The sequence below is a fragment of the Micropterus salmoides genome, unplaced genomic scaffold, assembly GCF_014851395.1.
Source record: "Micropterus salmoides isolate LMB-PRFRI ecotype aquatic unplaced genomic scaffold, ASM1485139v1 Ms_hic_scaffold_8, whole genome shotgun sequence".
In the NCBI taxonomy this organism is placed as follows: Eukaryota; Metazoa; Chordata; class Actinopteri; order Centrarchiformes; family Centrarchidae; genus Micropterus; species Micropterus salmoides.
The window spans coordinates 1,143,261-1,161,033 of record NW_024044570.1 but is presented as its reverse complement, the minus strand read 5'-3'; the positions used below and the strand labels follow the sequence as shown (position 1 = coordinate 1,161,033).

The following is a 17,773-nucleotide window of genomic DNA, read 5'->3' as shown; positions in this document are numbered from 1 at the left end:
GAATAACAAACAACAGCTGTTTTGTCTGTAGGTTTCCGTCATTTCCCGTTTGACATGTGTTTTCTTGACAAAACGTGGTTTGGAGACCAGTTTCAGGTGACACAGCCGCTGTCAGCTCGTGTGACCCACCACTCAGTCACGTAGCGTGAACGCCACAACGACTTCAAGACTCCCGTCCTGAAACGGCAAGTTGTGCCGTGCGAACGGCACGGCGATCGTCCGACGCTGAAAGACGAGTAGTCTGCAGGAGGCTTAACCAACGCTGATCCTTCGTCACTGATGCTGCCTCATAGCACAGAAGACACAGGCCGAGTCCCGGGTTTTCTCCTTGAAGCACAAACATGTAGTCACTTTCCCACTATTCATGAAACTGCCTTCCTTCTGCATCAGTTTTTCTCGTCTTGGGTATTTAGGGATTGTTTGTCTACATTTCTCATCTCCACTTGGCGGAAAACTGCCGTAGTGGGTGTGGAAACATCGCAGTCCAGTGCCATCAAATGTCTTGTTTTGTGTGATGAACAGTTCAAAAGCCAAAGATATTAAAAAAGGGCAACACGTGGAAAACTGGAACCAGCAGAAGCATTTTTGCTCCATAAACTACTTAAATGATCATTTATCCAAAATCTAAAACAATTTTTTTTTTCTGAAATGAGGTCCCATTGGGTGGAAGTGAGGGACTTAGCTATTGGTTATTGTATAATAATAATAATAATAATGACTAGGGACTAATCATTTTAGCACTAGTATAAAATCTACCTTGCAGTAGCATTAGTACATATATCAGGACTGAAGCTCTGACCCTGGTGGTGTTGGTGCTTTACCTCAGCTCTTTGAGCTTCACTGGACTGTTTAGGAATTCATGCATGATGAAATCCATTCACCCGTAAATCTCTCAATCCACATATTTTCATCCAATTAAAGTGAGCCACGGCAGTAGTGTGATTTCAGAAACGATAGTTCAGACACCCCGTCAATCTGCAGAAAACTTTCTCATTATGAAGACAGATACATTTAAATATAATAAACAGTGACGGAAAAGTTTGGCTTTTGACAGCTTGAAGCCCAAAGACAGAACGAGGAGCATCAGCCTTCAGTCTAATACTACACACACACGTCAGAGCAGGTTTAACTGTCTTAATCCGGTGCGTGGAGCCGTCAGCAGCTGTCGACCTCTGCCTCATTAAACTCCTTTCAACCTCCTCTGCAACATTCATCAGCCGCTGTTAACACTGATGAAAGCCGCTGTGTGTTCAGGAGAAATGTGAATATTTAACTGGTCGTCTCGGTGAAGCACTCTAACCCTTTTGTTCAGAAGCTGCCCGGAGTCGCGTTCAGACGGCAGTTTGTAGCATCAGGAAGCTCTGCGAAGCGTCGGCAGCGTCGCCGTGTGTCCTTTTGTTATTTTGGTGTGTATGAGTGTGTCTGCTGTATCTGGGTTAGACCCTCAGTAACAAGACGCTGTCTGTCTGACTCGGGTTAGTCTGGAAGACTTTCACACAAATGTCAATAAAAAGAAAATATTGACTGGATTCACAAGGGTTTGTTATGTATGAGCTCCAAATGTTCACCTTGTTGTTTTTACAAGTAAAAAGATAATCAGTAACTCTTCACTCATAGCAAATTTTATTAATTTCAGCCCACGACTCTCTGAAGTAGGAAACTTTATAACTCTACCGATTTCCCTGTGATAACTACGGCAGCCATCTTGGATCTACACTAGGGGTGTGCCAAGAAATCGACACAGCAATATATCGTTATACATTTATCCTTGAGACTGTATCGATATTCCAGCCGATAAAATGAATCAAAATAGCGCTTTGATGGTTAGCTCAGTGCTAACATATAATGGGAATCTCCATCAACGTGCTAACGGACATTAGCATCGCGAAAATATAATCTTTACATAAACTACACATTTCACTTCACAAGCGTCACATCCTGAGTGACGCTGTGTTAAATGCTCTGTGTGGAATAAATAAGAGCAGCTAACTTCACCGCCTTGATCTGCAGCTGCTGCACTCCGCACAGACCAGCTACAGCAACCCCAAAGGGTCAAAACTCAACTCAATATTCCCAGTGGCCTAAAAGAAGAGCTACCAGTAGGAAGTGAAAGGGCAGCACGGCGCTGCGTCACTGAACAGTAATTAATATAATGTGATGTACACATTAGACTCAGGTGGTGCACAGCCATTTGTATTTGCAGTAAAAAAAATTCTGTGGATTTGCGTTTTATGTGCCTTTTATAATATTTTTTCATAGCTGCCCTGTAGTTTTAATTTACAGACTGAAAAATGTGTTCTGCAGAATTGTGCTGTTTTCTAACAGTTTGGATTTGAAGCAAATAAGACAGATATGGTGATGTATGATTTTAGGACTGTCTAACAATATATCGATTATTGCAGAATTGCTGTATTGTGATATTATCGTTATCGCGAGCCGTGTATCGTATCGTGAGGTACCCTGCGATTCCCACCCCTAATCAACATCACATAAGGCATGGAGATTTTAAATATAATTTACGTAAAACTTACGTTTCCTCAACGCATAAGACAGGACTGCAATAGAAAATCATGGGAATAAAAAAATGAACTGAATTTAGCAGAAATGCTAGCATCTTTTCAGTAGCTATCAGCTAAATAAAGTGTGTAAACTCAGTGTGTAAACATAAAATGCACATTTTACGTGCGAATAGAGAAAAAAAAGTCAGGTGAAGTAGGATACAGAGCGACAAAGTCAGCGTAGGGAGGAGGTTGAAGTGAATGGACGGGTCAAACAAACACAGCACTTTCACTCATCAGTAATAATAACAAATAATAATAAAAATAACGCAGCAATGTTCGCTGTTTTCAGTCCTAAAACAAGCTGTTATCCTGTGTCAGTAGAGACCTTCGCCATGGGCCGCCATCTTGGTGAGGTCAATGAGCTCTTTTGAAGGAGAGAAGAAGAGTTGCTTTGGGTCTTTATCGGCCTCCTCTGGCCGACCTGTAGGAGCTACGCAGACATCACGTACACCAGTTCATCTCTTCAATACGAAGAGAAAGAGCCTGTAGGATGTTCTGTTCTCAACTTGTGCGCCTGTAAAGCACGGGAGTGCTTTTGGTCACAGCAATATTGATCATTATTTCAATGTTTTGTTATTTGGAACGTGGTTATCTGGACAGAAATAGTGTTTTGGAGAAAACTCCCAAAAAAAGTGAACACAGAAATGGTAAATATGGCCAAAACATGGACATTCGCCTGGTACATTTTTGAAATATTGTCTTACTGTTGTATATCAGTTTCTTTTCATCAAATTTACAGTTACAGTTGGATTCCAGGTGTAATAGAAGATATTCAGTTGCATTATAATGAGTTGGATGATGGTTTAGACGGTGATATTGCGATTAAAACATCATGGCGAGGATTTATTGCATCTCCAGTTACTCTTTAGTAGAAAAATAAATAGGTTCATTTATTATGAAAAGCGCTGTGAGATAACTGTTGTTGTGATTTAGCGCTATATAAATAAAATTGAATTGAATTATTACAGTTGATCCATATTCCTTAGCTTCTGACCTTTCAAAGGAGAATTATGCATCTAGGCCAAATGGTTGAGGAGTTATTCCTGATTTATTTTGGGTTTGTTCATTTAGGCGTTTTTCCTGGAAATAGGTGTCTGTTTCCAGGTGCTATACTAAACGGTTTCAGAGTGGCGGTTCCGAGGACTTGGGATGTCAAACGTGACTTCAGACAGAAACAAACATGGAGGCAGACTGATGTGGACAGCTGGTTGACCTTGTGTGTGCTGTGTTCTGCAGAGAAAAACAAAAGGAGAGAATCAAACTGTGATTGAACTTGAGGCTGAGAAGAGGGGGTCAGCAGGTTTATACATTTTGTAGCGTAAGCAAGTGACGCTTCTCGGGCAGCTCAGACATGTTTGAGCTTTACGATTTGAAATCGGGGAGCCTCTGATCCAGCGGCGAGTTTAAGATTATGTCTGTAAACCCCTCAGGATAATTCGGGCCGATAATCGGTTCCAACCTGCTTCGGATCGGGAACGCCACCGCCGTTGTCGGGAACCCAAAACTGGCCCGATTATCCTCTAGTGTGCGGCCAGCACGAGAGGAGTCATTAGTCAGTGCTGCTATAAAACAGATCATATAGCAATTATTATTATTTTAAACTAAATATTATTAAAATGTTTGGCTGATGCGTCCAGGAGTACGCAAGATTAGCTGGGAACACATACGTGCACACACACAGGACCAGACGGTGATGATAGCTGCTGGGAGGAATTTAAAAACCTAAATCGGGCTGCTCTGCTCAGATTCTTCATCTTCACCAAACCTGGTTAAATAAAAGGCAAATTTGCAGTGAAGTCATTCGTCCTTGGTTCTGTAAAGATTTCATAGTTGTTCCGTCTCAAATGTAGCAGAGAATTGGTGGCATACAAGCTTTAACCTTTTTTATTATTACTACAAAAAGGTCCCAGCTTGTTTTTTTTTTTTTCTGTGAGTCAGTAAATTCAGCTGCTGTCGCTAAATCAATATTTATGTATCCAAGGCCTCTTCAGTCGGACGGCTTCCCGGACCGGCGCACACACACTCGCATTAAGAATCGCAGACAAATTTCCATTTATAAAGTCACTGAGGCTGTAATTCACAATGTTCCCCTGCTAAATGATAAATCAGCGCTGGAACGGGCCCATAACCGTCCAGAATGGATGATGAAGGGCGTCGGACCTTCTCCTCATAAACATGACGACCTGATTGAAGCCGCTACAAGAGGAGACGGACGCCGCCACCCTCTCCACACACCCCCTCACCCGCTTATTAGTCTGAACGCGTCTTCGGATCGGATCTTTGTTTGAGCGATAAGGCGGCGACGGAAAGCGACGCGCGGGGATGATTAAGAGGCTGATGATTAACGATAGTGAGATGAAAGGCGATAATTGTCCCGCAGATTTGATCTACCATCAACGAGGAGCCTTCACTGCAGTTTTAGCCCTGAATTTTGATCTTTTCTTTCTCTTGGCAGAGTTAATGAAGCAATCATTCAACACACCTGGAAAGTTCAAATCTGTTTACACTTCACTTCTGTTCAGTGAGATGGTAAACAACATCACACCTGCTGATCACCGCGAGGAAGGACTGCTGTCGGCCACGTGTACGACACAGATAACACTCTCTGTATGTGTTTTTAAGGAAAACACTAGTCAAGGCTTTCCACTGAGACTATTAAATTGTCTTTCAGCTCATTACTGATATTGTGCTCAACAGTCAGCGAGCTGAGAGGAAATGGTAGTATTTGGGAACGCAAATGGCACTAAAAGGAAATCAGGCATCTTTAAACAGAAACTCTCGGCTGTTTTAACATCATTAGATTTCACTGCCTGGAGGAATTTATTGCATAAGCCTGATTAAAAACAAAATCTTATTTTATTTCTCTTCTCTTCAGGACACTGGGCTACAAGAACCGATACGTTCGTGTTCCTGACGGTCACTTCTGGCTCGAGGGGGATCATCACGGACACAGTCTGGACAGCAACAGCTTCGGACCGGTATGGACAAAACCCACTGCTGTAACACGATATCAAGCTTTCCACACGCCATAAATATAATTAAAGTTTGATCACATTTTCTTCCCATTATGCTGCATTACAGATACACAACCACTGCACAGTTAAGATAAATAACAATAAAATAATCATAACAGCGCAGCTAAAGTAAAGTAATGAAGAAAACACACACACACACCCCCAACAGTGTTAACACAGTGACTGACCCGGCGGCAGACTGGGAAAATAATAATAAAGGCCGTGTCATCAGTCCAGGCCACATTCTCCACATTCACTCCATGCACAACAGACCACGTATATCCTACACAAAATAACACAGCCAGGCGTCTTCAGTTTCAAGAGTTAATCAAGTGCACTCCCATAATAAAGACAACATGAATACAGATTATATAGAGAACTTTTGTGCACTTCTGGAGTGTTTGTTTTGCACCTGGCATTTCCTCAGAGCTCTGACTGGACTTGTGTTTATCCTCGTGAAGCTCTGGTAGCTCTGAGATGCTCCCACCTGACAGAAACGAGTATACAGGTCTTTGTTTTACAGATCATTTCCATACATACCGTAAAACTTTGAGTAATAGCCCGGCTTTTATTTGCTAAATTCACTGAATTGACCCTGCCTTTATATGGGACAGGCCTTTAATTCCTTTTGCACAAAACTGAAACTACTATGAAACAGTTTATTTTTTGTTCAGACAGAATAAGTAATTTAATAAGTATAAAAATCATCAAATAATATCAAATACACGTCATTCATTTGATCTAGCTGGCTTTGGCTTATGCGCTTTTATTTTGAAGTAACATCACGACCACAACAGGGTGCAGGATGAGAGAAGTTAGCAGACAGAGAGCGACGGACTTCACACGACAGGATTCACAACGTGGATTCTTTTTTATGAAAAGCTGTTTGATTCTTTTGATCGGTGGATCCTCACAGACTGAAGGAAGATAAATAATCAGACACATTCGGGCTTAACGAGCTCTTCTAAGGTTACGGCAGTCAGAATTTTTTCCTTTCCTCTCTTGTACCAGGCAGGTTAGACCAGTAAATCTAGAAGAATCAGACTTTGGGGCTCGTTGTTTCCCTTAAATGAAGTGAACGACGGAATCATGGAGAATCGAACTGATCCAACGATGTGCAGCAGGTCCACACTGGCACATTTAAGATTTAAGAGGTTTAAGAGGTTTTATACATCCAGAGAACTTCTATAAAAACCAGACCGGGCGTTTATTTGTCAGAACGTGTTCCCGCACCAGGCCAGTAAACGGGGCAGGCGGCTGTTTGGGACTCGGCTGTTAATTGAAGTTTTACGGTACGCACCTCCTGGTTTCCTATGTAGCATGATTACTTGTTTTGACACATGCGGTGGCGCTGCTCTGTAGCGACCCGGGCTAATGCCGTGCAATAGGGCAACGTGCAAACTCTAGCACCTTAGCACTTACACTTCAATCCATGGAACTATGTTGTCAACAATGACCTTGGTCTTCTGTGTTTATATTTCCTCTTGCGAAGTACAACACGTCGATGCTTCTCAGGCTCTTGTTGATGTCTTTTGTGACGTGTTTTATGAAGCAACACTATGAGCAGAACTCACCTAAAGAATCAACTCGTAAAGGTCGTAGTAGTTGTGATATGATGACTCGCTTGTATCTATTTTCTTTTTTAAACCTCTTCCACGTTTCTTAGTCATGAGGATCTTTGTAATTTTTCAGCATTTAGCGTCACTTTACTCCCTTCTTTTCTCCTATTAATGTGCTCCGTCTCAGCATTTGTTCTCCACACTGGTCAGCCGTGCGCACTCCATGCTAGGGCTGCTCGATAAGGTGAAAACATCACATTGCTATTATTTGCAATATGATTCACAATTACGCTGCAGAAATACCCTCCGGAGCCATTGTAGAACCCAGTGGCCTCAAAATGTCTTCTTAGCCAGTCCAGCCATATCAGTAGGAATGATAATTCTTGCATCACAATATTTATTTTAACCGAAACAATGATTTAAATCCTAATAGAACTTGGGGTCTGTACGAAACTTACATCGGGAGAACACGATTTGTAGGCCGGGGCATCTCGGCAGCACTATAGTCATTGTAATGCTGCTTTGTCACACATTTTACCTTCAGCGAAAAATTGCAGCCTCTGCGATTTGGCCTCGGTCTTTAACAACCAAGACATTGAGAAAAAGGAGTGAATGAGAAGGTGAAGCAAGCCTCACAAAAACTACTGTCACTTAAACTTGGCATTAAACCGTAAATCTGCTCCGTTTAAAGAGAAAAGAAAAAGAAACAAAACATGGAACTCAGTGAAAACCCATCCATCCATCGCCAGCCGCTTATCCTGCGTACAGGGGTGCTGGAGCCAATCCCAGCTGACATTGGGCGAAAGGCGGGGTCCACCCTGGACAGGTCGCCAGTCCATCGCAGCAGTGAAAATCCATGGATGTGTGTGTATGTCATAGGTCAGGGTCTTATCGGTCCAATCTGACGTCGAGTCAGGTCCCTACATCCCCCTCATGACTGGAGAAAAGAAGAAGGAAACTGAAAATGACAGCGATGGGGACTGAATGCACTCCAACCAATGAGGATAGTGTCGCTGTGGGGATAAAAATGTAGGTCCCCACAGGTAGAAGCCCTCATTCAGGTGGTTTTAGGGCTGAACTTACAATCAGGTTAAGGTTTAAGGATGGAGTTACGGGATTGCATTCGCTGAGATGTTGCCAAAGCTTTGTCAAAGCGTCGGTATTTGACACCCTGGGATGAGAACGTGTTTGCTTCTCCTTACTCATAGTTATTTATTGTTTGTTTACCTTTAGAGTATATTTTTATTTTTTCTATTTTTATTTCAATTGAATTGGAATCCCCCCCCCCCCCCCTTGATCAGAGCTCCCAGTGCAGCATCATCAGAGAATTTGATGACGTGGTCGACAGGCTGGTCACACAGTTGTAGGTGTAAAGGATGAATAGCAGTGGGGAGCTGACACATCCTTCTGCAGTTAGTTCTGACCACGGGGGAGTAGGTGTTATTGATCCTAACCAGCTGCTGCCTGTTGATGAGGAAGGAACTGAACCAATGGATGAAATGTGGGTTAATCTCCAACTGATGCATTTTGGAGAGCATAAATTTGAGCAGTGAAGGTGCTGTTTGCTATGAGCGGCACATTACGGGCCAGACAGAAGCTCCCGACTCTGCAGCTGAAAGGAATCTAGCTGAGGAGCTCAGAGGAAATCCCCTCTGATATGAAACCCAGAACACATGGACCAGGAGATCTGAAGATCTTCTCTGGCTTTACAGTTTGCTCCCAAGACATTTCTCTGTGCACGGCAGCAGCAGTCTGTACTCCGATCAGACAGAGGGACAGAAAGACATTTGTGCGTGTGCTCTCATGTAGCATTCATATAGTAACAACAAGGACAGTTTGGATTTGTTTAGTCAAGGTAATTAAACTTGAGCTTCTCCAATATGTGTACCTGTTAAAATGAGCAGCAGACTCGAACCAGGTAGTTTTAACAGAATAAAAACAGGATTTATTATAGGCGGGGGAAAGGGGGATGTGGATGTTGATGGGGAAGGCAGAGCGTGGTGGTGAGCGGTGGTGGATGGAGACTGGAGCAGATGGGGAGAATGATTAAGGCTGGTGGAGACAGGTAGGCATGCAAGTGTAACCCTGTGGCACAAGGAAAACAGAGTTACACAGAGAAGCAAACAAACAATAATAAATAGAGACTAGAAAAATCGCTATATTGGCCATTTCACACAGCCGTTAAAATAAATGGGTTTCATTTTTCTTAATAGAAGCTGAATATTATGAGATTAAGTTTAATAAGAATGTGTTTAATTTACAGTGCACACATTACAGAGACTGGTCATGTAGTGTCCCACATTTTGCTTTGTGAGTTTTCAGTAGCCTAAATGGTGAGATTCAGTCTTTGGACCACTATCTGAGCAGGATTTTATGACCTGTTTTGTTGGTTTATGAAGTTAATTTGGAACAATGTTTGGAACACTTTTGAGTGCGTTTAAATAAGTTAATCTGATTTCTGAAGTTATAAGAAGTTCTTAAAAGTGAGTTGGAGTCTTTTAATGTGGAAACGCAGACACACGGCCGGGCTGAAAGAATAAGGCTGATATTTTCCTACACAACACATTAAATCAACGTATTAATATTAAAGGCTACTTCATTCACACTGTCTTCCTGTATGTGTCAGTGGCAGACCATGTTGCATTTGTCTAATATTAGACTATAGTTTGCTCTTTGTAAAATATGACAGTAGCCTTGTTGGTGACTCCATGTTTGTGATTGGTCGTTTGCTGCTAACACCGCCTCTTTTATGTGACGGCTTACCCTGATCCCGACTGTTAGTGAAGACAGACACAGAAAGAGACAAAATACACAGGGGAGACCAGGAAAGACCACAGGAAGCATCCAGAAGTCAGTCGTGACCAACACTTGTGTGGACTTCGATAGCAGGGGATCCCAGAATGCATTTTGCCGCCAAAAAGAGGAAGTGGCAGAGGAGAAGACTCACTACTGTTAAAAGTTATAATAGTGCAGTTATTGTGTCACGGAATGCAGTTTGAAGAGTTTTTATGCGGGAGTATAGTTATTTAAACTCCAAATAGGTGGTCAATTTCTCAAGACAGAGCTGTTGAAAATCTGCTACGACGTTTTCAGAGATGTGAGGTCCCGCCCGCTGACGGGTCCGGCCGCCATCAAGTCCGCTGCTGTTCCAGTTGCTGAATGACGGACCGCGTGCTCCCGTTCCTGGGAGTTTGTACTCCCGAGCCGAACTTGCCAGATCCGAGCTTTAAAGTAAAGAAGTCCGAAGTTGGCAAACTCGGTATTGAGAAACAGCAAAGTAAATTATTCAAATGATTTAGAGGCCTGGACTCCGTCAGAACAGAACTACTGAAGAACTGTCTCATTTTCAGCACACATGCAGAAGTATCATGTACGGGAGCCTCTACGGAATACTTTCCTTTTGATTGCTGCCGGTTGAGTTGGCTGTGAGAGCTTTCGTTGGTGTTTCAAGGAAGCAGTGCGTACCAGTGCAGACCAAACTCAAACTCAGTAAAAAAAAGATTTGTGCATTCATTTTTTCACTCACTGAGTTGCAGCTTCATTACACTTCATCACTGAGTCTGATATTGTGTTCATGTTCACCGTTACCTGTTTGGAAGACATCCATCAATGAGCACAGCACCAGACCTATTCAAATTCACAAAACAAATTGTCGATGTGGGCGGTAGTTCAGCGGTCTGGTACACACGTGGGAGACGTTTTCCTTCAGGGCCTCTAGGAAAAGGCTTTCTGCCTTTCTTTTTTCTTTATCCTAACCATGTAGTTTTGGTGCCTAAACATAACGTAGTAAGGCTTTCTGGCAGGAAGTCCTGAGGGCAGACTTACTCCCAGTGTGTCTGGCATCAGTCTATAATTTTACCTTTTTATTTAGTATATCGTTATTGGGTTTACTCCTACGCGTGCCTGCGCTGCACTGAGAAAGTTGTCTACGCTCACCCACAGCGTGTTCCTCTCCTACGTCCGCAACTTGTATATATACAACGGTGAGACCCAGCCTTCGGCTCCCATTTTTCTTCAGCACTGAGCTGTCTAAAGAGCAACAAAGAAAGGAAGCTTACAAGCAAAAGAAGATCCATGTCTTCCATCTCCTCCAACTCCTACTGTTCCTCTTCCTTCAGATTTCTCTGGATCCATTGTTCCAAAACTGAATGTACTGACTCTGGCCCTTTTATCTATCTATTAAAGCTTCTGATTGGTGTGTTATCAATTATGACACTTAGTTGTTTGCTAATTCAGCTCAACCTGTGCTGAAAATGGGTGTGCTTTTTGAAAAATGGAGTTATGGTTTTGAAAATGTAGTTCAAAAGCCTGGTTCTAGTGTTTAAGCAATGGAGAAAAACTGTAAACGTGTAAAACTTTTACCAGGTGGTGTAAATCTCAATGTCTTTCTGTGTCTCTTAGTCATTCTCCCAGTATACGTTTTATTGGATCACTTTGAGGTGCAGTTAAAGAGCGCCTGTCAGCTTCCATCCCTCCTTACAGACATCACCATCACACACTTCACAAAATCACATTATCTCTTTATTCTCGCTGAATGGCTGACGCTGTGGCAGCATCTCGCCAGGCCTCCGCACCGTTATGTTTCTTTTTATTGCAGTAAAAACCTCATGTCACACAACGCTCTCTCATCTGACAGTTTAATGTCACCACCAAATATTCATACCAGGAGGAACATGACTAAAACTGCTAAATCAATGGATATATATTCAGGATGCAGCCCATCCAGCGAGCAGGTCTCATTTCAATAATATATTCTTTTAAAATCAGGCCTGCAGTGCTCGCTGCCGCCCACCACACAGTGCTTTCACATCAGCTCCCACAAATGATGCACTCAGCTTTTGGGTCGATCAGAAATAGTCCACAAAAAAATAAATAAACAACATCTGTGTACAGTATAAAGTGAGAACTCTATATGGACTGTGAGTCTAGCTTTTTTTTACTTTTCTCAAAGTTTTTTGTTTCAGAGGTGAAAATAGTTTTCCAAGAAATTCAAAACTTTGAAAAATGTGAAATGAAGGAAAACTCTGAAAGCAATACACAGACGAGTCAAGATTTCATGTCAGTCGATCTCACACTGTGGGAAGTATGGCCTCTTAAAGCGTTTAAGGTGCAATAAATAAGATTTTTACTGAGCCCAAAGCACGAAATGACCACAATACATCTGTGGGGCGTTGATGGGGGGGGTTGATCAATACCAGTGAGTCAGCCGGAGCTCAGCCAGCTATGAGATTTCTGCCTTTCAGGCTCCGTACCCATCCTGATGTAGAAGGAAACACAGTGTGGAAGGGATCATGAACAAAAGAAAGTGCTGAAGAGAAAATCTCGGAACTAAAGGATGAACAAAGGAACTATATGTCAGCAGTGAACCAGAAAATAAAAGAGCAAACCAAGGAACCAAAGAGCGAGTTGAAGAGGACAAAACTGTACTATGCAGGGATTCAACAAACAAAAGAAGTAACTGAAAGAATCAAAGACTCAATAAAAATGAACCAAGGGGGGGGAAGCACTAAAGTGCTGAAGAAATTACAGAAGTAACTAAGGAACTTAGGAAAGAACTAGCAAGCAAAGAAGAACCAAGAAAGTATTATGTCACAAATGTACCACTAAATCAAAGAAGGAACCATGGATCAAAGAAAAAGACGAACTAATCAAGGAGCCAAAGACTGAACCAGTGAACCAGCGAAAAAGTTGAAGAGGAAAAGAAGACAAGAATGAAGGAAGTTAGGAATTAAAAAACAAGCAAACACTGGAACCAGGAAACCATAGAGCCTTAGAATAAACCAAGGAACAAGACAAATATCCACTCAATCCAAGAAGAAACCAAAGAAGAAAAACAACAAAGAAGAGAAACAAAGGAGAAACCCGTTAAACAAACACATGGAGCTAAAGAGGAAGCAAGCCAAGAAGGAACTAATGAAGAAGAATTAGATGAATTAAAAGAGAAACCACAGTTGCAATCACTCAACTAAAGAAAGACTCCAAGAATAGACCATGGAACCAAAGAGGGAACCATTGCAACATATGAAATAAAGTGCAATGATAGAACTTGTGTTATGCATTGGCGCCATATAAATAAAATTGAATTGGATTGAAACAAAGAGGGAAGCAAAGGACTGGACAAGTAACCAGTAAATGGGAAAAGGGAATTCCTGAAAACAACATGTTTTTGTTAAATAAAAGTTTAAAAAGGGGGAACCATTGAACCGAGAAACATAAGAAACAGCTTCATGTTTCTTGGGATTAAAAGAAAGAAAAATGCCAGCTGACCCGGCCATCCAGTGTCAGAGATCCGGTTCTGTTTTTATCCACCTTCTAGTACGAAATGTGCAATTTAAATACATTTTGATTTCAGTTCTTTGATTTCTCACAGCCTGCCTCAGTAGATAACAGCCCACTGACCTGCTCTACAACTGCAGCAGATGAATATTAATCAGCTGCTTCATTACTTTGTGTTATTAAACTGGATCTTGACCTGCAGCTGTTGTAGGGGTGGCGGCTTTTCTTTTCCCGTTGCCCGGGCTACAGGACACCCAATCAGACACCACCTCTTGTGTCTGCTGTCGGCCTTGTGTCGCTCCACGGGCCGGAGCACACGGACTGTCTAAAGGTTACTCTGAAGATGGAGATGAACGTGGCCCGGTGGATTTTTTAATGTAGACGCCAGCTTTTCAGAGATAACAAGCGTCATTTCAAGCAGCTGACATTTGCTGGCGTGTGTGTTCGACCGTATGCAAAGCAACTCTAATTGAGGACGATGTCGAACAACAGTGAGCGACTAGATCTTCAGCTGTCAGCTTGCCAGTTTTCATTATCTCCGCTGTTGATGATGTCTGCAGGTCTCTGGACCTGAGTGTGAATGTAAATCAGACTGTTTAAAATCCTCCCAAATAAGTATTGCTCTACATTTAGTTTCTCCTCAGTAGATTTTGTCGTCTTTTTTTTATCCCCAAGACGGCCATTAAAAGCAGATGGGCTCATCACAATAAATAGAATACTTTACTCATCAGTCTTTACTCACATGCCTGTGCCAAGGCTGCACAATACTCAATATGTAGGATCTTTTAACGAGAAAATATTTAGACTTTAGAATATATCTGGCGCAGACATTTCTATTTCTTGAGCATTTTATGTCTGGGTTTGGATTTAAATCTGCATCAAAATGCGCATGCAGAGGTGACCAAGGGATACATGTGCGGGATTTATTTCATCCAAATTCTGGATGTTTGATGACAAATAGTTCTTAGAATAATGCAGAAGTGCTTATAATTGAGATGACTGTCTGGGAAAAGAGTAAGAACAATGTTTTTGCACATCCCTCAAGAAAATACTTATTTTTAAGTGCAAGAAATGTTTCATGTTAAACTGAAACACACTTTCATCAGCATGTAACTGAACAAAGTCAGAGCCACGTCCCGATAGAGAATAACAGCCCTGTAAGAGAGTTGAGTTGGGATCGACGATGGTGGGAAAGAACGTGGTGACAAGGCAAAAGCCCAATCAACCCGTGTCCACACTCAGACATTTACATTTATTCATTTAGCTGACGCTTTGATCCAGAGGTCGTACGCCTCGGGGTCTCTTATCCACTGCTCCATCAGACTCAGAGGCGCGTTCCCTGTAAGTCTGTGAGGGCTTAGGGCTGCCCCGCGGTCAAATCGCTGCCCCGCGGTCAAATCGCCGCCCCGCGGTCAAATCGCCATGTGACCGAGGGCTCTCTCGTGGACATATTGAGCGCTTTTTAAACTCCTTTCGTAAGTCCACATTTCTGCAGACTTTGCTTGATGGAAATTCCCACAGTTCATAGCGTTCGTGACGTGAAACACGGGGGTTACCAGGGCAGGGAAGAGAGAGAAAATCACAGCAAATCTGCCTTAGAAGACGGTAAACAAACAAGCATGGAAACCAACGCTGATGTTAAAATAGTTAGAGAAAATGTTTACGCGATTCCCCTAAATGTGCTCTGCCTGGAGATACTGGGGAAATGAAAAATCGTCTGCAGGTTGATGGATGAGGATCAAACACCGAAACAAAAACAGTGCAGCACGTGCCGTAATGTGAGCCTGAAAAACAGTTCCTGCAGAATCCATTTGTTGAAGAGAAAAAAAAAAAAGATGTCTCAAGGTGGGATCAAACCCTTGAGTCTTGGGGTCATTAGTCCTGCACCTTACCAACTGAGCTAACTGAACAACATGAAGGTGTGTGTCAGTATTATTATATTCTCATCCACCATCGAATGGTTGAAAAGATTACTCTGATGCAAAACTGTAGAAACATTTCGATGCAACGTGGCGACGTCCATGGAAGGTTATGTACATAGAAATGTCTCACTCTAAGGTAATAAAAACGGTTCATTATGTGAAGTCTTTACCACTGAAAACATAGTTATGGATCTTATATTGCATTTCTGTCGATAGATCCTCAGAAATATTCCACACTGGACCTTTAATAGGCTATTTTTCATTAAGTAAATGTTGTTTCTGGAGCAGCAACAGGATTTACAACAGCAAAGTCAAAACAAATCTAAAATGTCAGTGAAATAAATCATATTCCTGACATTAGCATACTGAGTGAAGTTTAGAAACTCAGTCCCTGTCCTCCTCCTCCTCCCCCTCTGCTGCTGCTGGTTGAGAGGAGGGCTGGTCTGTCTTCAGCAGCTGAGTTTAGTGCCATATTTTAATGTACGTGGCAAACTAAGCTGAACAGTTACTAAAGACAGGCAGCTTTTACTTTATCTTGCGCCTGTGTAAAACCAAATACAGCTGCAGTGCATGAGAGACTGAGCAGATTAAAATATTGTGTTTATGCTTATTAAACAGGTGTGTTGGTAAAGTATTGGCTTTTTACTTGCTTAGATTTTATTGAACAACGTCGGAAATGTCTGCTGATCAGCTGGCTGACTTCACTGCAGGACCAATGTTTACTCTCTGCATGAGCGTCCGGCGAGCTGCTCCATCTTTAATTCTGCTTCTCTACATAAAGGCCACACTACTTCCTTTGTTGGTGCAGGACGTGAATCACAAAACGCTCTGAGTTGTGTGTTTTTTAAATTTTATTTCCCAGGTGTCCGTGGGGCTGCTTCACGGTCGGGCCTCTCACATCATCTGGCCGCCAAATCGTTGGCAGCAAATCAAACCGTCTCTCCCCCCGAACCGAGGACCGCTGTACACTGAGGAAGAAGAGGGATGAAGACACACTCACACACACTTTTTATAACTAATGTGTAAATCTAAAATGAAATGTCTGGAAAAATGGAGCTGAGTTTAAACCACACATCAGATCACTGTTATTATTCATAGTCTTTTGTTCTAAAATTTCAATTTCAGGAGAAAATTGTTCCACAACTGTTAAATAAAATGTTTGACTGTATATTGATTTCTGTTTTGTTCATTTAACCATAGTCCAGGCGTCGCCAGTGACACGAACAATTCTCCCTGAAAGAAAGACCACAGGGACTCTAACCTGTGACGGTCCTGAGACCTGAAACAACTAGTCGATTGTAATCATCGACTCATCGTTTCGCCAAAATATTCTCTTGTTCCAGTGCTCTATATGAGATGAGTAAACGTATTATCTTTTGGTTTTGGACTGTTGGTCAAATAAACACGAGATCTGAAGACAGAACTTGGAAACTTTTCTAAGTCAGTGGACTTTCATCAGTCTGTGACCTGGTGAGTGTTCCTGTGGTGTACTGCCCATATTCTACCTTAAATTAATCGACTACAGACCTTGATATTAAAACTTAAACCATTGTGATTTTAGCTAAGTTGAGTTCTAATTTATTTGACTGCTTTTCTTTCCAGCGCGTACTGTGAGTCCCACTCTACTGTGAGTCCCACTCTACTGTGAGTCCCACTCTACTGTGAGTCCCACTCTACTGTGAGTCCCACTCTACTGTGAGTCCCAGTCCACCGTGAGTCCCACTCTACTGTGAGTCCCAGTCCACCGTGAGTCCCAGTCCACCGTGAGTCCCACTCTACTGTGAGTCCCACTCTACTGTGAGTCCCAGTCCACTGTGAGTCCCACTCTACTGTGAGTCCCAGTCCACTGTGAGTCCCACTCCACCGTGAGTCCCACTCCACCGTGAGTCCCACTCCACCGTGAGTCCCACTCTACTGTGAGTCCCACTGTACTGTGAGTCCCAGTCCACTGTGAGTCCCAGTCCACTGTGAGTCCCAGTCCACTGTGAGTCCCACTCCACCGTGAGTCCCACTGTACTGTGAGTCCCACTGTACTGTGAGTCCCACTGTACTGTGAGTCCCACTCTACTGTGAGTCCCACTCCACCGTGAGTCCCAGTCCACTGTGAGTCCCAGTCCACTGTGAGTCCCACTCCACCGTGAGTCCCACTCTACTGTGAGTCCCACTCTACTGTGAGTCCCACTCCACCGTGAGTCCCACTCCACCGTGAGTCCCACTCTACCGTGAGTCCCACTCCACCGTGAGTCCCACTCTACCGTGAGTCCCACTCTACCGTGAGTCCCAGTCCACCGTGAGTCCCACTCTACTGTGAGTCCCAGTCCACCGTGAGTCCCACTCTACTGTGAGTCCCACTCTACTGTGAGTCCCAGTCCACTGTGAGTCCCACTCTACCGTGAGTCCCAGTCCACTGTGAGTCCCAGTCCACTGTGAGTCCCAGTCCA

The 17,773-nt window shown here is 42.9% G+C and overlaps 1 protein-coding gene across 6 annotated transcripts in view; it reads left to right on the top strand.

Annotated features, from left to right (window-relative positions):
* The window catches only part of immp2l (inner mitochondrial membrane peptidase subunit 2), a 249,557-nt gene extending 233,057 nt beyond the window's left edge, over positions 1–16,500 (top strand). For all 6 annotated transcript variants that reach the window (XM_038706564.1, XM_038706565.1, XM_038706567.1 and 3 more), the window contains exons 5-6: positions 5,437–5,539; positions 16,195–16,500. In XM_038706564.1, the coding sequence (XP_038562492.1) occupies positions 5,437–5,539; positions 16,195–16,320 (229 nt within the window). In that variant the 3' untranslated portion in view covers positions 16,321–16,500. The remainder of the gene's footprint in view (positions 1–5,436; positions 5,540–16,194) is intronic.
* The last annotated feature ends 1,273 nt before the right edge of the window (positions 16,501–17,773 follow it).